Source organism: Colossoma macropomum, unplaced genomic scaffold, assembly GCF_904425465.1.
Source record: "Colossoma macropomum unplaced genomic scaffold, Colossoma_macropomum, whole genome shotgun sequence".
In the NCBI taxonomy this organism is placed as follows: domain Eukaryota; kingdom Metazoa; phylum Chordata; class Actinopteri; order Characiformes; family Serrasalmidae; genus Colossoma; species Colossoma macropomum.
The window spans coordinates 4523520-4539867 of NW_023494805.1; the positions used below are offsets into that span (position 1 = coordinate 4523520).

General features: G+C 39.6%; 3 protein-coding genes across 4 annotated transcripts in view; 1 reads left to right on the forward strand and 2 right to left on the reverse strand.

Annotated features, from left to right (window-relative positions):
* The window catches only part of LOC118825974 (E3 ubiquitin-protein ligase TRIM39-like), a 424414-nt gene that overhangs the window by 205639 nt on the left and 202427 nt on the right, over positions 1–16348 (forward strand). The gene's annotated exons all lie outside the window — the stretch shown is intronic.
* LOC118825979 (erythroid membrane-associated protein-like) lies at positions 1158–5619 on the reverse strand. The gene is made up of 6 exons (XM_036596862.1): positions 5388–5619; positions 5200–5283; positions 4236–4469; positions 3993–4140; positions 3688–3714; positions 1158–3465 (listed from the first exon to the last, which is right to left on the reverse strand). Exons 2-6 carry the CDS (start codon positions 5275–5277, stop codon positions 2918–2920), a joined length of 1035 nt encoding a protein of 344 aa, XP_036452755.1. The 5' UTR covers positions 5278–5283; positions 5388–5619; the 3' UTR covers positions 1158–2917.
* LOC118825966 (E3 ubiquitin-protein ligase TRIM39-like) overlaps positions 6673–16348 on the reverse strand; it is a 36727-nt gene continuing 27051 nt past the window's right edge. Inside the window, exons 2-7 of the mRNA XM_036596847.1 lie at positions 10630–11219; positions 10455–10550; positions 9173–9406; positions 8930–9077; positions 8650–8676; positions 6673–8549 (exon numbers count right to left, since the gene is read on the reverse strand). Coding sequence (XP_036452740.1) covers positions 8008–8549; positions 8650–8676; positions 8930–9077; positions 9173–9406; positions 10455–10550; positions 10630–11217 — 1635 coding nt within the window. The 5' untranslated portion in view covers positions 11218–11219 and the 3' untranslated portion in view covers positions 6673–8007. The remainder of the gene's footprint in view (positions 8550–8649; positions 8677–8929; positions 9078–9172; positions 9407–10454; positions 10551–10629; positions 11220–16348) is intronic.

The window sequence follows — 16348 nt, forward strand, 5'->3', positions numbered from 1 at the left end:
TCCATTTATTAATAAAAGATATTGGAAGTAAATTCATTATGGATCACAGTCCTGACACAGTGAGAAAATAGAAATCCTGTATAGAAAAAAAAGATGCATCGATAATCGTTTTATAATCGCATCACAGCCTCTGAATCATAATCGAATGGTGAGGTACCTAGAGATTCCCACCCCTAATATAAACATAATATATATATATATATATATATATATACATACAAACTGTTACTAAAGGGTTCTTTGGATGGTGAACAGGTTCTTCAGATTGATGGAGAATGTGTTGTATGTGGTTCTATAGAGCACCAAAAAGCAGTCTGCTACTGTTATGATGTCAAACTTGTATACAATTGCAGAACGCTTTCTGGTGCTACTTAGAACCACTTACAACAATGAAAGGGTTCTTAAAAGAACCTTACACATGTTCTCCTTTAATCTGAAGAACGATTTCATCCCTAAATGGTTCATTGCATGATGAAATGGTTCTTCAGATTAATGGAGAACGTGTTGTTCTCCATTACATGGTTCTGGATAGCACCAAAAAGGGTTCTGCTAGTGTGTACAAGCTTGACATCATAATTGTAGCAGAACAGTTTTTGGTGCTACATAGAACGATTTACAAAATGGTTCTAAAAAGAACCTTACACAACATGTTCTCCATTAATCTTAATAACCATTTCATTCTCAAATGCTTCATTGTATGATGAAGTGGTTCTTCAGATTAATGGAGATAATAACATTGTAACAATAGCAGAACCGTTGGTGCTGTATAGATTTACACCACTGCATTCAGCGCTTTGCATTGCGCTTGGTGATGTAAGGCTTGGATGCAGCTGCTCGGCCATGGAAACCCATTCCATGAAGCTCTCTGCGCTGTTCTTGAGCTAATCTGAAGGCCACATGAAGTTGGAGGTCTGTAGCGATTGGCTCTGCAGAAAGTTGGCAACCTCTGCGCACTATGCGCCTCAGCATCCGCTGACCCCGCTCTGTCATTTTACGTGGCGGACCACTTCGTGGCTGAGTTAATACCACTGACAGTTGACTGTGGAATATTAAGTAGTGAGGAAATTTCACGACTGGACTTGTTGCACAGGTGGCATCCTATCACTGTACCACGCTGGAATTCACTGAGCTCCTGAGAGCGACACATTCTTTCACTAATGTTTGTAGAAGCAGTCTGCAGGCCTGGGTGCTTGGTTTTATACACCTGTGGCCTTGGAAGAGATTGGAACACCTGAATTCAGTGATTTGGATGGGAGAGTGAATACTTATATATAGTGTATTTTCGGGGCGACAGTACAAGTTTTCTGTCATAATAAAGTGAGTTTATGGGGACAATCAACCTCATTTCTAATGCATAACAGGGAAGATGAGTTTCTCAGTGAAAGACTGACCAATGAAAGATCAGATATGAGAAGTGGCCTCAGCATCATAGAAGGAGACCAGACCCTTAATGATGCTTCACAATTACCTCTAATAATGGCTATTCATATATGACTTGATCCTTATTAATATATATGCTTCATTATATACTGATTAAGAATTAGTCTATCTATTACTTCATTTTGATTAAAGCATTAGTTAAATGTTCATACTTGCTGATTTGTAGACCAGTATTGTAAAGTTTTACCAACAATTATATTAAAAAACATCTGTTCTTCAGATTACACTCATTTACTTGTTTGTACAAAGATTCCAGACACATTTCCCAGGTTATATTGATTTTTAACACACTGAGCTGAAGGTCTGCACTGAAAAGAAAACCAATATAATATAATGTCATATAATATAATATAATATAATGTGATTTTGTATAATTTGATATAAAGAAGAATTGTTTGTTGTATGTTAAGAACTGAATGAATGTGAATTAGAGCAGCTGTGGTACAGAGTGAGGTAGTGATGTCATGGGTTTTAGCTCTGAGCTGAGGAGTCAGAGAAGTCAAAGCACAAACCACATCTGAACACCTGTTACTTCACACAAACATGATTAAAGCTGCAGAACTGAGTGAAACACACTTTTCTAAACACTGTAAACTTCCTCATATTTATCTGTCTGACTCTCAGGAGCTTCACTGCACTGATAAGAAGTGTTACTGTGCATTAGTGTCTTTGATTTACTGTCCCAAACCACAGAACCACTAAAAGAACCACAGAATCACTAAAGGAACCACAGAACCAATAAAGGAAACACAGAACCACGAAAGGAACCACAGAACCAATAAAGGAACCACAGAACCAATAAAGGAACCACAGAACCACTACAGGAACCCCAGAACCAATAAAAGAACCACAAAGGAACCACAGAACCAGGCTGAAACTCAGAGTTGAAGATATGGGTTTTAATATTCAAAATAACTTGTGTTACAGTTTTTTTTAACCACAGTCCAAAACTAGACACTGTGTTCAACAGCTGGATGAAACACCATCATCTCCCAGTCTCAGACAGCTTTAACTGGAACTGCACAGCTGAAGACTGGAAATATGGAGGAGACTCCAGAGAAAGTTCTAGTCTGACAGAATCAGCAGAACTTCTCAGGATGATCGTTTAACTCAGAGCTTCATGATGTAACTGTGAGCAGTAAATAATTCAACATTTTTAAACCTAAAAGTATTTTCTGATAATTTAATGGAAACTTGATGCTTTCATGCTTTAAATCATTAGAAATAAAGATGAACAACATGAACATACAGTTTAAGTCTGAAAATTAGTTTAATTTTATTAATTAAATATTTGAACATGATTCATTTTATTAATTTGTCTTGCATTTACAGTACATTTCTGAAATACATTGCTTGCTTCATTTTTAAAATGTATTAATTTTTTTCTATATTTCTATTTTTTTATGTGATTTGAAATATGACACCTCAAAAGTCAGATTTTCTGACTTAAAAAAGTTTTATTGTAGAAAAATGAACCTCATTTATGATGTTTAACAGGTGTGATGATCAGTGGTGCTGAGTTTTTACCTTCATCATTGTTAGAGGGGTTGAAGTACGGATAGAGTTTCTCAGTGAAAGACTGACCAGTGAAAGAGTAGATATGAGACCTGACCTCAACATCATAGAAGGAGACCAGACCCTCCTCATAATCCACAAACACCCCCACCTTCTGGGGAGCCTGTTTCAAGGAGAGGGAAACACGAGAAGAGTCCAGAGCTTTATATTCAGTCTCATTTCTCAGCCACACAGTCCAGTATCCAAACTCAGGTCTGGCTGTAATCTTCCCCTTCCTGTTACTGGACTCTGTGGTGACTCCAATTGTCCACTTAGTCTTCCCTCTGACCTGAACCTCATAGTAAAATCTCCCTGAGGAGAACCCCTCCTTTCCCAGCACACTGACCAATGGATCAAACCTCTCTGGGTTTTTAGGGAGATTCTGTTCTGTGTCTCCACATGTGACCTGTTTCCCATCATCAGACAGGATGAGGAAGAGATTTGCTGAATCAGGATCCAGAGTCACATCCACTGAGAGAGAAACACACAGTTTAAAACCAGTTCAGCAAAAATGTTAAACTCAAACCCAAAAATAGAAAATGTACACTAAAATTATCAGAAAAATGCCATATTAACTTTGTTCTCTGTGGAGGACGTGTTGATTTATTTTCACTTAGAAAATCAACAAAACATATAATTTAATAAAACCATTTGCATATGACTGCACTATGTGATCAGTGAGAGCTCACTCACCTGCATACTGTTCAATTCTCTTCAGTTCTGTTTGGAAAAGAATAATCGACAATAGTGTTTGTTATTATATTGTAAACTGTACTTAATTAAGTACTGATAAGTATGAAAAACAAACCAGAATTTTAATATTAACACCAAATGACACAGTGTAGTAATAAACATAGATGGGCGTATTAATATTATATTATATTAAATATCTAAATGCCTCATTTACTAAACATTCATATTTGGTATCAGGATCTGAACGACTTCCTGAATTCTCATTTCTGCTGAACATCTGAACATCTAAACCAGTAAATACTTACCGATCTCATCAAGCTTCTCCATCTCCTTACTGAGCTCTTCCTGAAGCTGAGACAGAGCTCTCCTCAGAGTCTCCACCCTCAGATGAGTGTTAATCCTGATGTCAGTCCAGTTCTTGGTGTGTGGGGGGCTGCAGAGGGACGGGTAAACCTACAGTCCAGCAGGAGAGAGGAGAAACCCCTCAGCATGGGGAGTGCTGTCCTGTGATGGACTGCATTACTATTGAGAAACAGAGGGACTCTGACCTGTAGGAGGTGGAGGTGGTCCTCAGTGTGGGAGAGCTGCTCCAGCTCAGTGTCTCTCCTCTTTAGCTCAGTGATTTCCTGCTCCAGCTCTTTAATGAACTCTTCAGCCTGCCTCTCTGCTGCTTTCTGCTTCTCCTCCATCACCTCAAGCAGCTCCGCCTGGCTTCTCTCAATGCAGCGCAGCAGAGCTCTGAAGACCTCCACACTGTCTGCTTTCTCCTTCTCTGTGCTTTTCTAACAAGACACAAGAACAGTGATAAAAACATGATGAATATAACTGCCTTAATACATTAAAGAGTACTCAAACTGCTTAAGTACTCAATTCTGTATCAGTTAAAATAATATAAAATAAAAGCACAAGTCAATGTTTTAGCATCATGCAGTGAGAGAAAAGCCTGTTGGAAAAGTTTTACTAATGCTGTCAGTATAGGATCTACAAGTAAGGTCAGAGTGAAGAACAGAACCAAGGTCTTCCACAGCAAAATATAAATTACCAGACATCATTAGCTGATGTTTGCTGTGGAATTTGCTGCCCTGGAATTTATTAAACTGTCCTTGAGCGTTCTATGGTCACTCATAATACAGAAGAGTAGCAGGAGGCGCAAAGAAAATAAAAGTAGCCCCAGTATAGACACTTGAGGTACTCCATAGTAACTGTCATGCTTTTCTCATTCAAATTCAGCAAGAGTAACATTCCCAGACAGTGCAGTCTAGTTTTCAAGTGTGTCTAATAGAAAGATATTCAGTTATTTGCAGTGCCAAACATGTTTAATGCACCCTAATATCCAAGTGGACGAGAACTGATATTTGTTCTCACTACTATTATGAAATTTTTCATAGATTTCACAGTTTAAATTGACTGTAAAGATTGTGTAGTTTGGTGAATTGATTTTCATTGTGTTTACTATGAGCATTCAGTAAAGCCTGCCGAGTAAATAAGCATTAAGATTAACTTAAGACTCACTTTACTGAGTTTGATTTCCTCAATCTTCTTCAGTCGGTCCTGGATCATCTGCTGAACTTCTACTTGTGTTGCTCCCATTTGAATCTATGATGAATAAAAACAAATTATAACAATAGCTCTCATCATATGAGGAGTTTATTAATGGAAAAGCAGGAGAAAGAGTGAATAATTCACTAAGTATCTCCCACCTTCTTCACTATAATCTCCTCCTAGGAACAGTGCTGTGAGTCTTGTGGTCCGTCTCAGTGTAGAACTGAGCCTCCAGGTTCTCCACAGGGTCCTCAGTTTGTGCTTCTTGAGTTTAGCTGCAGTTTTATGAGGCATCAGATGAGTCTCACAGTAAGATACTCCACAGTCCAGACAGGATTTCAGAGCCTCCAGCTTTTCATCACTGCAGGAGCACCCTTTTGTGTTTGGAGGGTCGTTTCTCTGGAGCTCTGCTGGATTTGACCTGAACTGACTTCTTGAACTTTACAGATTAGACTGGTGACACCTGGCTTACCAGTTATACTGGTTTTCTGTCTTGTTTTGATCTAAAAATGTACAGTAAAATTAAATAACCAACATTTTCTGCAAAATACTGTAAAAACCTAATTAATGAATCTTGAGTAGATATTTTATTTGAAGTTTTCATGGACTGTTAGCTGTCTCCATCTTCATACAGAAGAGGGAAGGCTGTGATTGGCTGAGCTGCACTGTCTGTTAGCCAGATGGATCACCAGAGGGTCCGCACTGGGTCCCAGGGGTCTGTAATCACACACACTGACTTACTATTGATCTGATGCTCAGAAACAATACACATGTTCTCCAAGTTACACTCATTTACTTTTTTAGATTACAGTTCCAGACACGTTTCCCAGGGAATGTTGACTTTAAACACATTGTGAAGGTCCACACTAAACGGAAAACCCAAATAATATAACATAATAATAGGTAATCTTGTTCATATCACATTTGGTTGTTGTACGTTAAGAACTGTTGAATGAATATGAAATAGATTAGGTGTGGTATGAAATGAGGTGCGGTAGGTTTTCAGTCTGGTCTCTTCAATTTTCTCTCATATTTGATCTGTTTTTAATCAACAGTTTAATACAAACACACATGACCAGACTGAGTCAAATAATGGAAAATTAATTACTTGTTATTGAAATTAAAAATGGCTGATGCTGATAATAAAAAATAAATGTATTTGAGATGACATTTTTTCAAGATATTAGCCACAGGTTATATTTTGGGTGCTGTGATTTAAATGCATGGAAATTAAGGCCCCCTATATTGTAAGAACTGTTTCCGATTGTTAATTAACGTAGTTGTGGCACAGAGTGAGGAAGTGATGTCACAAACAGGGTCACTAATAAAAATAATAACCACATAAATATTCACATTCTGTGTATGCAAATAAAAAAGGGTTCCTGACAGAATTGTTATGAGGCCAAAGTGTGTGAGTTTTATCTGTATATAAAATGACTCCTATATGGTTCATCAGTCAAATTTATTCATTTAGTTAAATTGAGACAAATGATAAACAGTTTTGTAACACTGTACAATAAATGTCATTAGTGATTCATTTATTTATTGTTGTTACACTGTTCATTCATTCATTTATTCATTCACTGTGTAGTGTATTTTTTTGGACATACATTTAGTTATGCTCTGCCATAAAATGATAAACATAATCTGACAGTATAAAGTGGACTTATGGAAGTACAGGGTGTCTCAGTAAGTAAGGAAACACCCATATTAAATGAAAACGGATTGGCAGACAGTGATCCAATTTTTGATACAAGCTGTGGGGGAAGGTGGGGGAACCTATTAGACCATGTGACCAACATGGTGGCCATCTTGACTTGACTCACAAAATGTTTAATTCAGATGCTGCAACACCTGACCGGGGAGAATATAGATCATCGGATAGCATTTGTAGAATGAATCACACAGCAAATTAACATAAACGCTCATTTTCCCTACCAGGTCCTGTTCAGTGATGAAGCAGATTTTTTTGTGAATGACGAGGACAACAAACAGCATCACTGATACTAAACCCTCCCTGGACTGATCCATCTAATACGGTTGCCTCACCTAAAGTCAGGGCATGGTGGGGTGTATGGGGTACCTGAACTGTGGGATCCTTACTTCTTTGACAGAACATTAAGTACAAGCTGTTACACAAGGTTGTTAAATGAAGACGTGTTTCCTTCATTGTTGTCAGAGGATGGAAGAGAATATCATGATGTGCAGTTTCCCTAAAAGTGGAGTGGTCGTATGGGTCCAATCGAGTGGCCACCACCATCTCCTTATTTAACCCCTTTGGATTTCTATCTGTGGGGTCATGTCAAGGCTCTTGTTTACTCTGTGAGGAATGTGGTTCATCTTAAAGACAGAACTGTTGATGCTTGTGCTGGCATTCAGCTGGATATTTTGGTGAAAGTTGATCATGAATGGGAGAAAAGGACAGCCTTAACACTCGAACATGGTGGACAGCATGAACACATTCTATAGACCTTATGGTCAATTTTCTGGTTTCACATAAAATCACTGCTTTAGCATGAGAACAAATGAAGTTACGTTGACATGAAGCACACCACAGTTTTTCTGGTGAAGCTCTCTACCCGTTTGATGGGTCACATACCTACTTACCCATTTGTAAAACTGAAGTTGAATTCAGGATGGTGGCGTTCAAGATGGCCACCATGTTGGTGACATGGCCTAACAGGTTCCCCCTTCCCCACAACTTATGTCTGAAATTGGATCACCATCTGCCAATCCGTTTTCATCTTAAATGCGCGCTCCCTCACTTTTGAGACACTTTCAACATTCAACAGGTGTGATGATCAGTGGTGCTGAGATTTTACCTCCATTATTAATACCAGGACTGAAGAAAGGATAGAGTTTCTCAGTGAAAGACTGACCAGTGAAAGAGTAGATATGAGAGCTGGCCTCAACATCATAGAAGGAGACCAGACCCTCCTCATAATCCACAAACACCCCCACCTTCTGAAGAGCCTGTTTCAAGGAGAGGGGAACATGAGGAGAGTCCAGAGCTTTATATTCAGCCTTATTTCTCAGCCATATAGTCCAGTATCCATTCTTAGGGCTGGCTGTAATCTGTCCCTTCCTGTTAGTGGACTCTGTGGTCACTCCTAAATCCCAGTCAGTCTTCTTGCTAACTTGAACCTCATAGTAAAATCTCCCTGAGGAGAACCCCTCCTTTCCCAGCACACAGACACAATAATCAAACCTCTCTGGGTTTTCAGGGAGATTCTGTCGTTTGTCTCCACATGTGACCTGTTTCCCATCATCAGACAGGAGGAGTTTAGGATGAGCTGTATCAGGATCCAGAGTCACATCCACTGAGAAAAGAAGACAATTTACAAAAAAACATAATGTAATTCGGTGGACTGACATATTTTTTACTCATATATATCATGGGATCAGTCACAGCCTACATACCTGCATGTTGCTGAATTCTCTTTATTTCTGAAAAGAATAGAGGAAAATCTAATTAGTTATCAGAATTTAAATTGGGCTTAAGTAAATGAATAATTAGTGTAAACACAATCCAAAATTAACACCAAATGACAGTGTAATGATAGCATGGATTAAATATATAAATACCCCATGTATCAAACATTCATTTCTGGTATCAGGATCTTAATGATTTCCCAAATTTTTCTTGCTTCAAACTCACATCTGCTGAACATCCAAATATCTCTGACCAGTAAATACTTACTGATCTCAGGAATCTTCTCCATCTCCTTACTGAGCTCTTCCTGAAGCTGAGACAGAGCTCTCCTCAGAGTCTCCACCCTCAGATGAGTGTTAATCCTGACGTCAGTCCAGTTCTTGGTGTGTGGGGGGCTGCAGAGGGACGGGTAAACCTACAGTCCAGCAGGAGAGAGGAGAAACCCCTCAGCATGGGGAGTGCTGTCCTGTGATGGACTGCATTACTATTGAGAAACAGAGGGACTCTGACCTGTAGGAGGTGGAGGTGGTCCTCAGTGTGGGAGAGCTGCTCCAGCTCAGTGTCTCTCCTCTTTAGCTCAGTGATTTCCTGCTCCAGCTCTTTAATGAACTCTTCAGCCTGCCTCTCTGCTGCTTTCTGCTTCTCCTCCATCACCTCAAGCAGCTCCGCCTGGCTTCTCTCAATGCAGCGCAGCAGAGCTCTGAAGACCTCCACACTGTCTGCTTTCTCCTTCTCTGTGCTTTTCTAACAGGAAACAACACCACCAATAATAATAAAATTAATAATAATAATAATAATAATAATCACATGTCAAGTCAAACTAATATAAATTGGCAGATATCCTTTGTCCTACATCCAGCATTTATGCCTGGAAAACAAACTGCTGGTGCACTCCACACTAAATGTCATGCTTTCCATATACAAACTAGGAGTCAGCAGTAGTATAATACAATTTAGATATATGTAAAATCACTTCAGAACATATTTAGACTGTCTAGTTTAGTTTTCAGGTCTGTCCAACATGAATGCAGCATTACATCTTGTCCTAACAGCAAGACACATGAGCAAGCATCAACAACCAAACCCAAATGCTCCCATTATAATCAATGAAGCTGTCTACACCAGCTGCGAGTGGCAGAGTGTTATGTGGTGCAATGTGACGCAGTGTTTTCGACTGACACCCCTTTTCTATTTTCAATGCGTTGTATCACTGTATCACATGCACTGTATTCCACCTCAGACTGGATGAAGAGCTCATATACAAAGTGGAGAAAAGGAGGGATCTGTACAACCCTTCCAGCAAACTATAAGGACGTTAACAGAAAGGAAGCAATGTGGTGAGAAACTTGCAGAGTGCAGGAAGTTGGAAGTAAATGAATACCATTTATTTTGTATCACTGATTTATAAGGATACTTAGCTAGAATTAGAAGATACAACCAAGCTGCCCAGCAAAAAAGCGCAGCAGCCACTGTCGTTGAAGCTATCAGCTATTTTATGATTGGTTTGTGGTTTGTTTATGTTTTGTCTTGGTTTACTCACTCGACGTTTTCAATGTAGACATCCTGAAGCCTTTGTGACGCGAAGAGATACTACAGTTAAACGCTTGCTTGCTGTTAGGACACATGTATAAGGAAAACAAAAGGCCCCAGGATAGACACTTAGGGCACTCCACACTTTCTGTCTTGACTACATCTTCCAAAGCTGATTTTTATTAGGTTTGATTATTTTTCTTATGTATTATTATCTGTATTCAGAACTGTATAGTAAATTTGAGATTTAGTTAAAACTCACTTTATGGAGTTCTACTGAACGTTTTATTTCCTCAATCTTTCTCCGTCGGTTCTGGATCATCTGATGAACTGCAGCCTGTGTCCTCTGCAGCTGGGTCTTTTACAAAGACAAATAAACACCTATTCATTAGGAATCTGTATGAAACTATATGTGGTAAAATTAAAATGTCTCTCACCCTTTTCCTTCTACTCTCCTCCTCTATAGGAACAGTGCTGTGAGTCTTGTGGTCTCCTTCAGTGCAGAACCGACACACACACGTCTGATCATTTCTACAGAACAGCTCCAGGGGTCTCTCATGTTTCTGGCAGATGTAGTCCTCCAGGTTCTCCACGGGGTCCATCAGTTTGTGCTTCTTGAGTTTAGCTATGGTTTTATGAGGCATCAGATGAGTCTCACAGTAAGATACTCCACAGTCCAGACAGGACTTTACAGCCTCCAGCTGTTCATCTGTGCAGTAGTTACACAGAACTTTTGTAGGTTTGGAGGGACGTTTCTCTGGAGCTCTGCTGGATTTGACCTGAACTGACTTCTTGAACTGAGCAGCCAGTCCAGAGATGAACGTGTTCACACGCAGCTCAGGCCTTTTGGAGAATTCCTCCATACAAACTGGACACTTGCATCGTGAACTGCTGTCCCAGCACTCTTTGAGACAGACCATGCAGAAGTTGTGTCCACATGGAGTCGAGACTGGATCAGTGAACACATCCAGACAGATAGAGCACTGGAGCTGATCTTCAGACAGGAGACTGCTGGAGGAAGCCATGACTGACAGAGGAGACACAGAGACACCATGAAGGAGATCTGAGACCAAAGAAAACATTCACTCACTCAGTCATTCATTCACTCACTCTTAACTTGCAGGTTCAATCTGAATATTATATAGTATCGGCGCAGAAGAAGAGGCGGAAAACACTGCACATACAGGCAGGTGCTGTTTTACTGTAACAGGCACTTCAACAGAGAATCTTTACAGAGACCAGAAACGCCCAGCCCAGCGCTACCCTAACACAGAATATGGAGAGGGGTAACGCAGGAGGTCATACAAGGAGGGTGGACAAGCACACACAAAACCCATGGACACAATTCAACAATTATGCAACACAACTATGCTTCAAATACACAACAACAACAACACCAATTTAAACTGGGAGTATGGAGCGCTCCAAGAGCCACTCTGCATGGCCACACCCCCTAAGCTCCCCACAGCAGCCCAGCCTGTGTTGGATGATGATGACTGTGTTTGATATAGAGTACATACTGCTCATGTACTGTTTGTGTGTTACCAACATGAATTTCTCCAGTACACCAAAGATACCCGGATGACGAACTACTCCGGCCTAGTATTCCAGTAAGTGGGTACAGCTGTCTCCGTGATATACTGCATCCCACAATGCAACACGGTCATTTCAGGAGGACGTAACCATTGACGTGACTGCCTGGACACTTTTAATAGCTCTGGTTTCAGACTTTCCATACACTAATAACGGCAAAATGAAATCAATTTATCTAAATGCTGCTGCACTCAGTGCAACACTGGAGCCACACCAGCTCTCTCTGCTGGTCTTGAGGTGGGTTTGCTTACTTACACACATAAAATGGTTCAAACAGTAACTTACTAGCTAAAGTCGGTCTCGGACCAAAAAAAAACACTCAGCATTGGCTTTTCATGCTCCAATGTGGAGTCATACCGTTTATTATTCAGTCAAACTGGATCAACTGATGTGTTTAAGGCTGAACACACTTATTAGCAGATTCTGTCTCTTGTACAACACTGAGACTCCATTTTCATATATAATGACTCTCAGACGGGTCTTTAACAGATTCATTTAAAGTCCTGTTAAACTGAGTGATGTGGTCAGCAGGAATGACCATCAGCTCCTTCATCAAACCTCTAAAAAGTGTACAAAACAAATCACTGCAGAAAGTCAGCCCAGTACAGCAGCCGCGCATGCGCAGAGGGCGGACTTTTCCCGCCTGTTTTGAACGGTTTTCCTCTACAGTGAAGTTCAACATTCAGACAGCGGCGTTTTTCACTCAGCACAGTTTAAAAGTCCACACAGTGCAGAAATGAGAGCCACACAGAGGCGGTCAGTTTACCTGCGGCGCTGTTAGCTCCTCTGAGAAGGTCTGAACTTCAGACTGGAGACCGAGTCCCGCTGAAAGGAGCTCAGTTTATCACACAGATCTGCTTTACTTTCGCTTCTCCTGAGTGACATCACGAGGCCACGCCCACCTCCTCATCATCACAGTTTACTGCACTTGCAGGTTTTATCCGCCAGGTGGCGGATATTCACCAGCTGAGTTACAGCAGAAGCACATTTTTCTCAAAATATCAAACACAGATTAACTTGTTCATCCAAGGCCTTGTAGACATTTCTGACTGTGTTAATGTGTCTTTACAGCTCTACTCAGCTCTACATGCTGAACAGGATTATTCCAGACTGCTTCATTCACCATCTGCTCAGCTCTAACAGCTCTATTCAGTCCTGTGAGGCTCTGATGTGTATGAATAAAGGTACGTAGCTCTGTACAAACACTGTGAGCTTTTCTTTTAGCTCCCATTTAGAGAAAAACAACATTAAACTAAATCTATTCAAACATTATATTATTAAAATAATATAAATAATAATCTATTATTAATATGGTTTTGCTAAATTTCCTTCGGGATCAATAAAGTATCTATCTATCTATCTATCTATCTATCTATCTATCTATCTATCTATCTATCTACGAGCTAAAAGCAGCAGCTCCTCTATTCAGCTGTTCACTTCTTTACAGACTCACACAAGAAAAGTCTATCAGTGTTTAATCATTTAAACACAGAGCTGAGTTCAGTTAAACCTGCTGTACAAACTTTCATTCTCTCATAAACACAAACTGTTTCATTCATAAAGTCATTAGTCATATATAACTCAACACAGCTGTACAGATGTTCCATATAAAGAGCATGAAGAAATCAGGTGTGTGTTCTGTTTCCCTTTGTCTCTTTTAGGTGATTAATGAAGGCATGAACTATGAACTGTAAGCACACACTCTCATTATTATTATTACTGTTATTACTATTATTATTATTATTATTATTATTATTATGAGCTCAATCTGTTTGTTTTCTTTGCTGTGCTGTTTTTATGGGAGGTTTCCACTAAACTCTGTATTACTGTTTATCTGAATACAGACATTTCTAGCTTACAGCTCCACCAAGCAGAGTTATTACAGCCTTCCACCAGCAGATGGCGCCATACATTAACATCTACTGATTCTTACATTCACTCTTAAAAAAGATGGTTCTCCAAGGGTCATTTGGTAAAGACAGCTGTTCTATATAGAACCATGATCACTCAAAGGACCATTTGCATGATCAAAGGGTTCTCTGCACAGTGAAATGGTTCTTCAGATTGATAGAGAATGTGTTGTATATGGTTCTATATAGAACTGTTTTGAAAAGGGTTCTATATAGCACCAAAGAGAGGACTTTTATTGTAACAAGCTTGATATCATAACAACAGCAGACCCCTTTTAGTGCTATATGCATAACCATTTTCAAAAAGGTTCTGTATAGAACCACATACAGCACATTCTCCATCAATCTGAAGAACCATTTCACCATGCAAAGAACCATTTAAACATGCATACGGTTCTTTGAGTGTTCTTTAAACAGATGGTTCTTCAAGGGTTCTTTAGTGAAGAAAAAGAACCCTTTTCGTGATTAAAAGAGATGAGATGGTTCTTCGGATTGATGGAGAATGTGTTGTATATGGTTCTATATAGAACCGTTTCAAAAAGAGTTCTATATAGCAAAAAGGTTCTGTATAGAACCACATACAGCACATTCTCCATCAATCTGAAGAACCATTTCACCATGCAAAGAACCATTTAAACATGCAAATGGTTCTTGAGTGTTGGTGGATCTATATAGAACCATTGTCTAAAGAACCCCTGAAGAACCACCTTTTTCAAGTGTATACAGTCTAAAATTTACACTGAAGAGCCACACAATACAAACTGAGTGTCTCACTGTTATTATAATGTAAGACCTGTTGTTGAATGTGAATTAGAGCAGCTGTGGTGCAGAGTGAGGTGGTGATGTCATGAGTTTTAGCTCTGGACTTTCTCTCTTTCCTGGATTCTGGAAAAAGGAGTGGAGGCTGCAGCTTCATTACCAACCAGGAACGCCAACCAAAGTGCCAGAACTGCCACTGAGAGAGCGAGAGAACGAAAAAGAAGAAAAGAGAAAGAAAATGAATAAATCAAAAGCCAGAGTTCAAAGAGACGGACGATGAAGAGCACAAAGCACAAAGCAAAGCTGAACGTCTGTTACTTCACAGAAACAGGATTAAGACAGCAGTACTGGCTGAAATACACTCTTTTAGGACCCGGAGAAACGGTGGGTCACTTCTAGCCTTCATAACTTCAGAACGGTTTAAGGTACAAACATGATCCACATATCAGGACATTCAGCTGACCCGCCCCTAACTAGCAAGCATGACATCATCGAGCTGTGACGTCAGCGTCAGTGAGTAATTCGGCTCGGAATATCACCTAAAATCCTGATATTATTGCTCTGCTGTTTGGCCTTCATATTCCAACAAAGGGTTAAAACAGTGACATGATTAACACATCAGATCACTCATCAGACTCTGCCTCACCATCCAGAGTGATTTCATCCACCTGTGACCGTCCATCAGCCAGCAGTCCAGCTCCAAAATCACCCACAACCCACTCGCTTCTGTTATATTACATCTCTGCCTTCATATTATAAACAAAGGGCTTTCAGTTTTTGCAATATTAGAAAATATCTGATATTAGTATCTGATATTAAACTAAAACTGATATTAAACTCAATTTGTAATTAAAAATAAAGACTGTCTTGCTGTGTATCAGAGTTTTAGCACTCAGCATGAATCCAAGAGGACAGAAAATCAATAAAAAAAATGTCCGCCTTATGCTAATTGTTTATTTTTACTCATAATAACCAAAAGAATGAATCACCATCACAATTATTGCACTTTCAGCTTACAGACACTCCAGACTAACAAATTCTGAAAAGATAACTACAACTGCACTTGTTTTCAAGATCTCTTTCATTAGAAAATATAAAATTTAGCAGGCGCTAGGTACATTTTTGATCAGAAATGACCCAAATTCATAAAGATATCACATTTCGGTTAGCATTTACATGTCAAATAATGGCATATCTGAGTAGCCCAGAGTCTCCTGACAATAACAATATATGGCATGTGTGACTGTCACATGTAAATACTTTATAATTGCAATTGTAATTGACCCAAAAAATACCAAAAAAATCCCTGAAATTTTAGGTTTCTAAGGGTTAATGTTCATATCAAAACAACAATAGGGAAAAACAGTCTCAACAGACATGGCAGTCTCTGGAGTTTAAATAGAACGGAGCAAAAAAACAAACAAACCTTTATAAAGAACAGTTCTGTGGGTGGAAATATAAAAGATGTCAGTAGAGAATGGCTAGACATGTTTGAGCTGACAGGAAGTTTACAGGAACTTAAATAACCGCTCTTTACGACCGTGATGATCAGAAAAGCATCTCTGAATACACAACACGTCGAAGGCAGATGGGCTACAACAGCAAAGACCACATCATGTTCCAATTCCTGTCAGAAGGAACTGGAATCGGAGGCTACAGTGGGCACAGACTCATCCAAACTGGACAGCTGAAGATTGGAAAAATGCCACCTGGTCGGATGAATCTTAATTTCTGCTGTGACATTCAGAATTTGGCAAAAATAGCATGAACCCACAGATCCAGCCTGCCTTATGTGAACAGCTCAGGCTGGTGGAGGTGGGGTGATGGTGTAAGGAATGTTTTCTTGGCACACTTTGGGCCTCTTAATACCAATACCACAGTTTATAAGCACAAT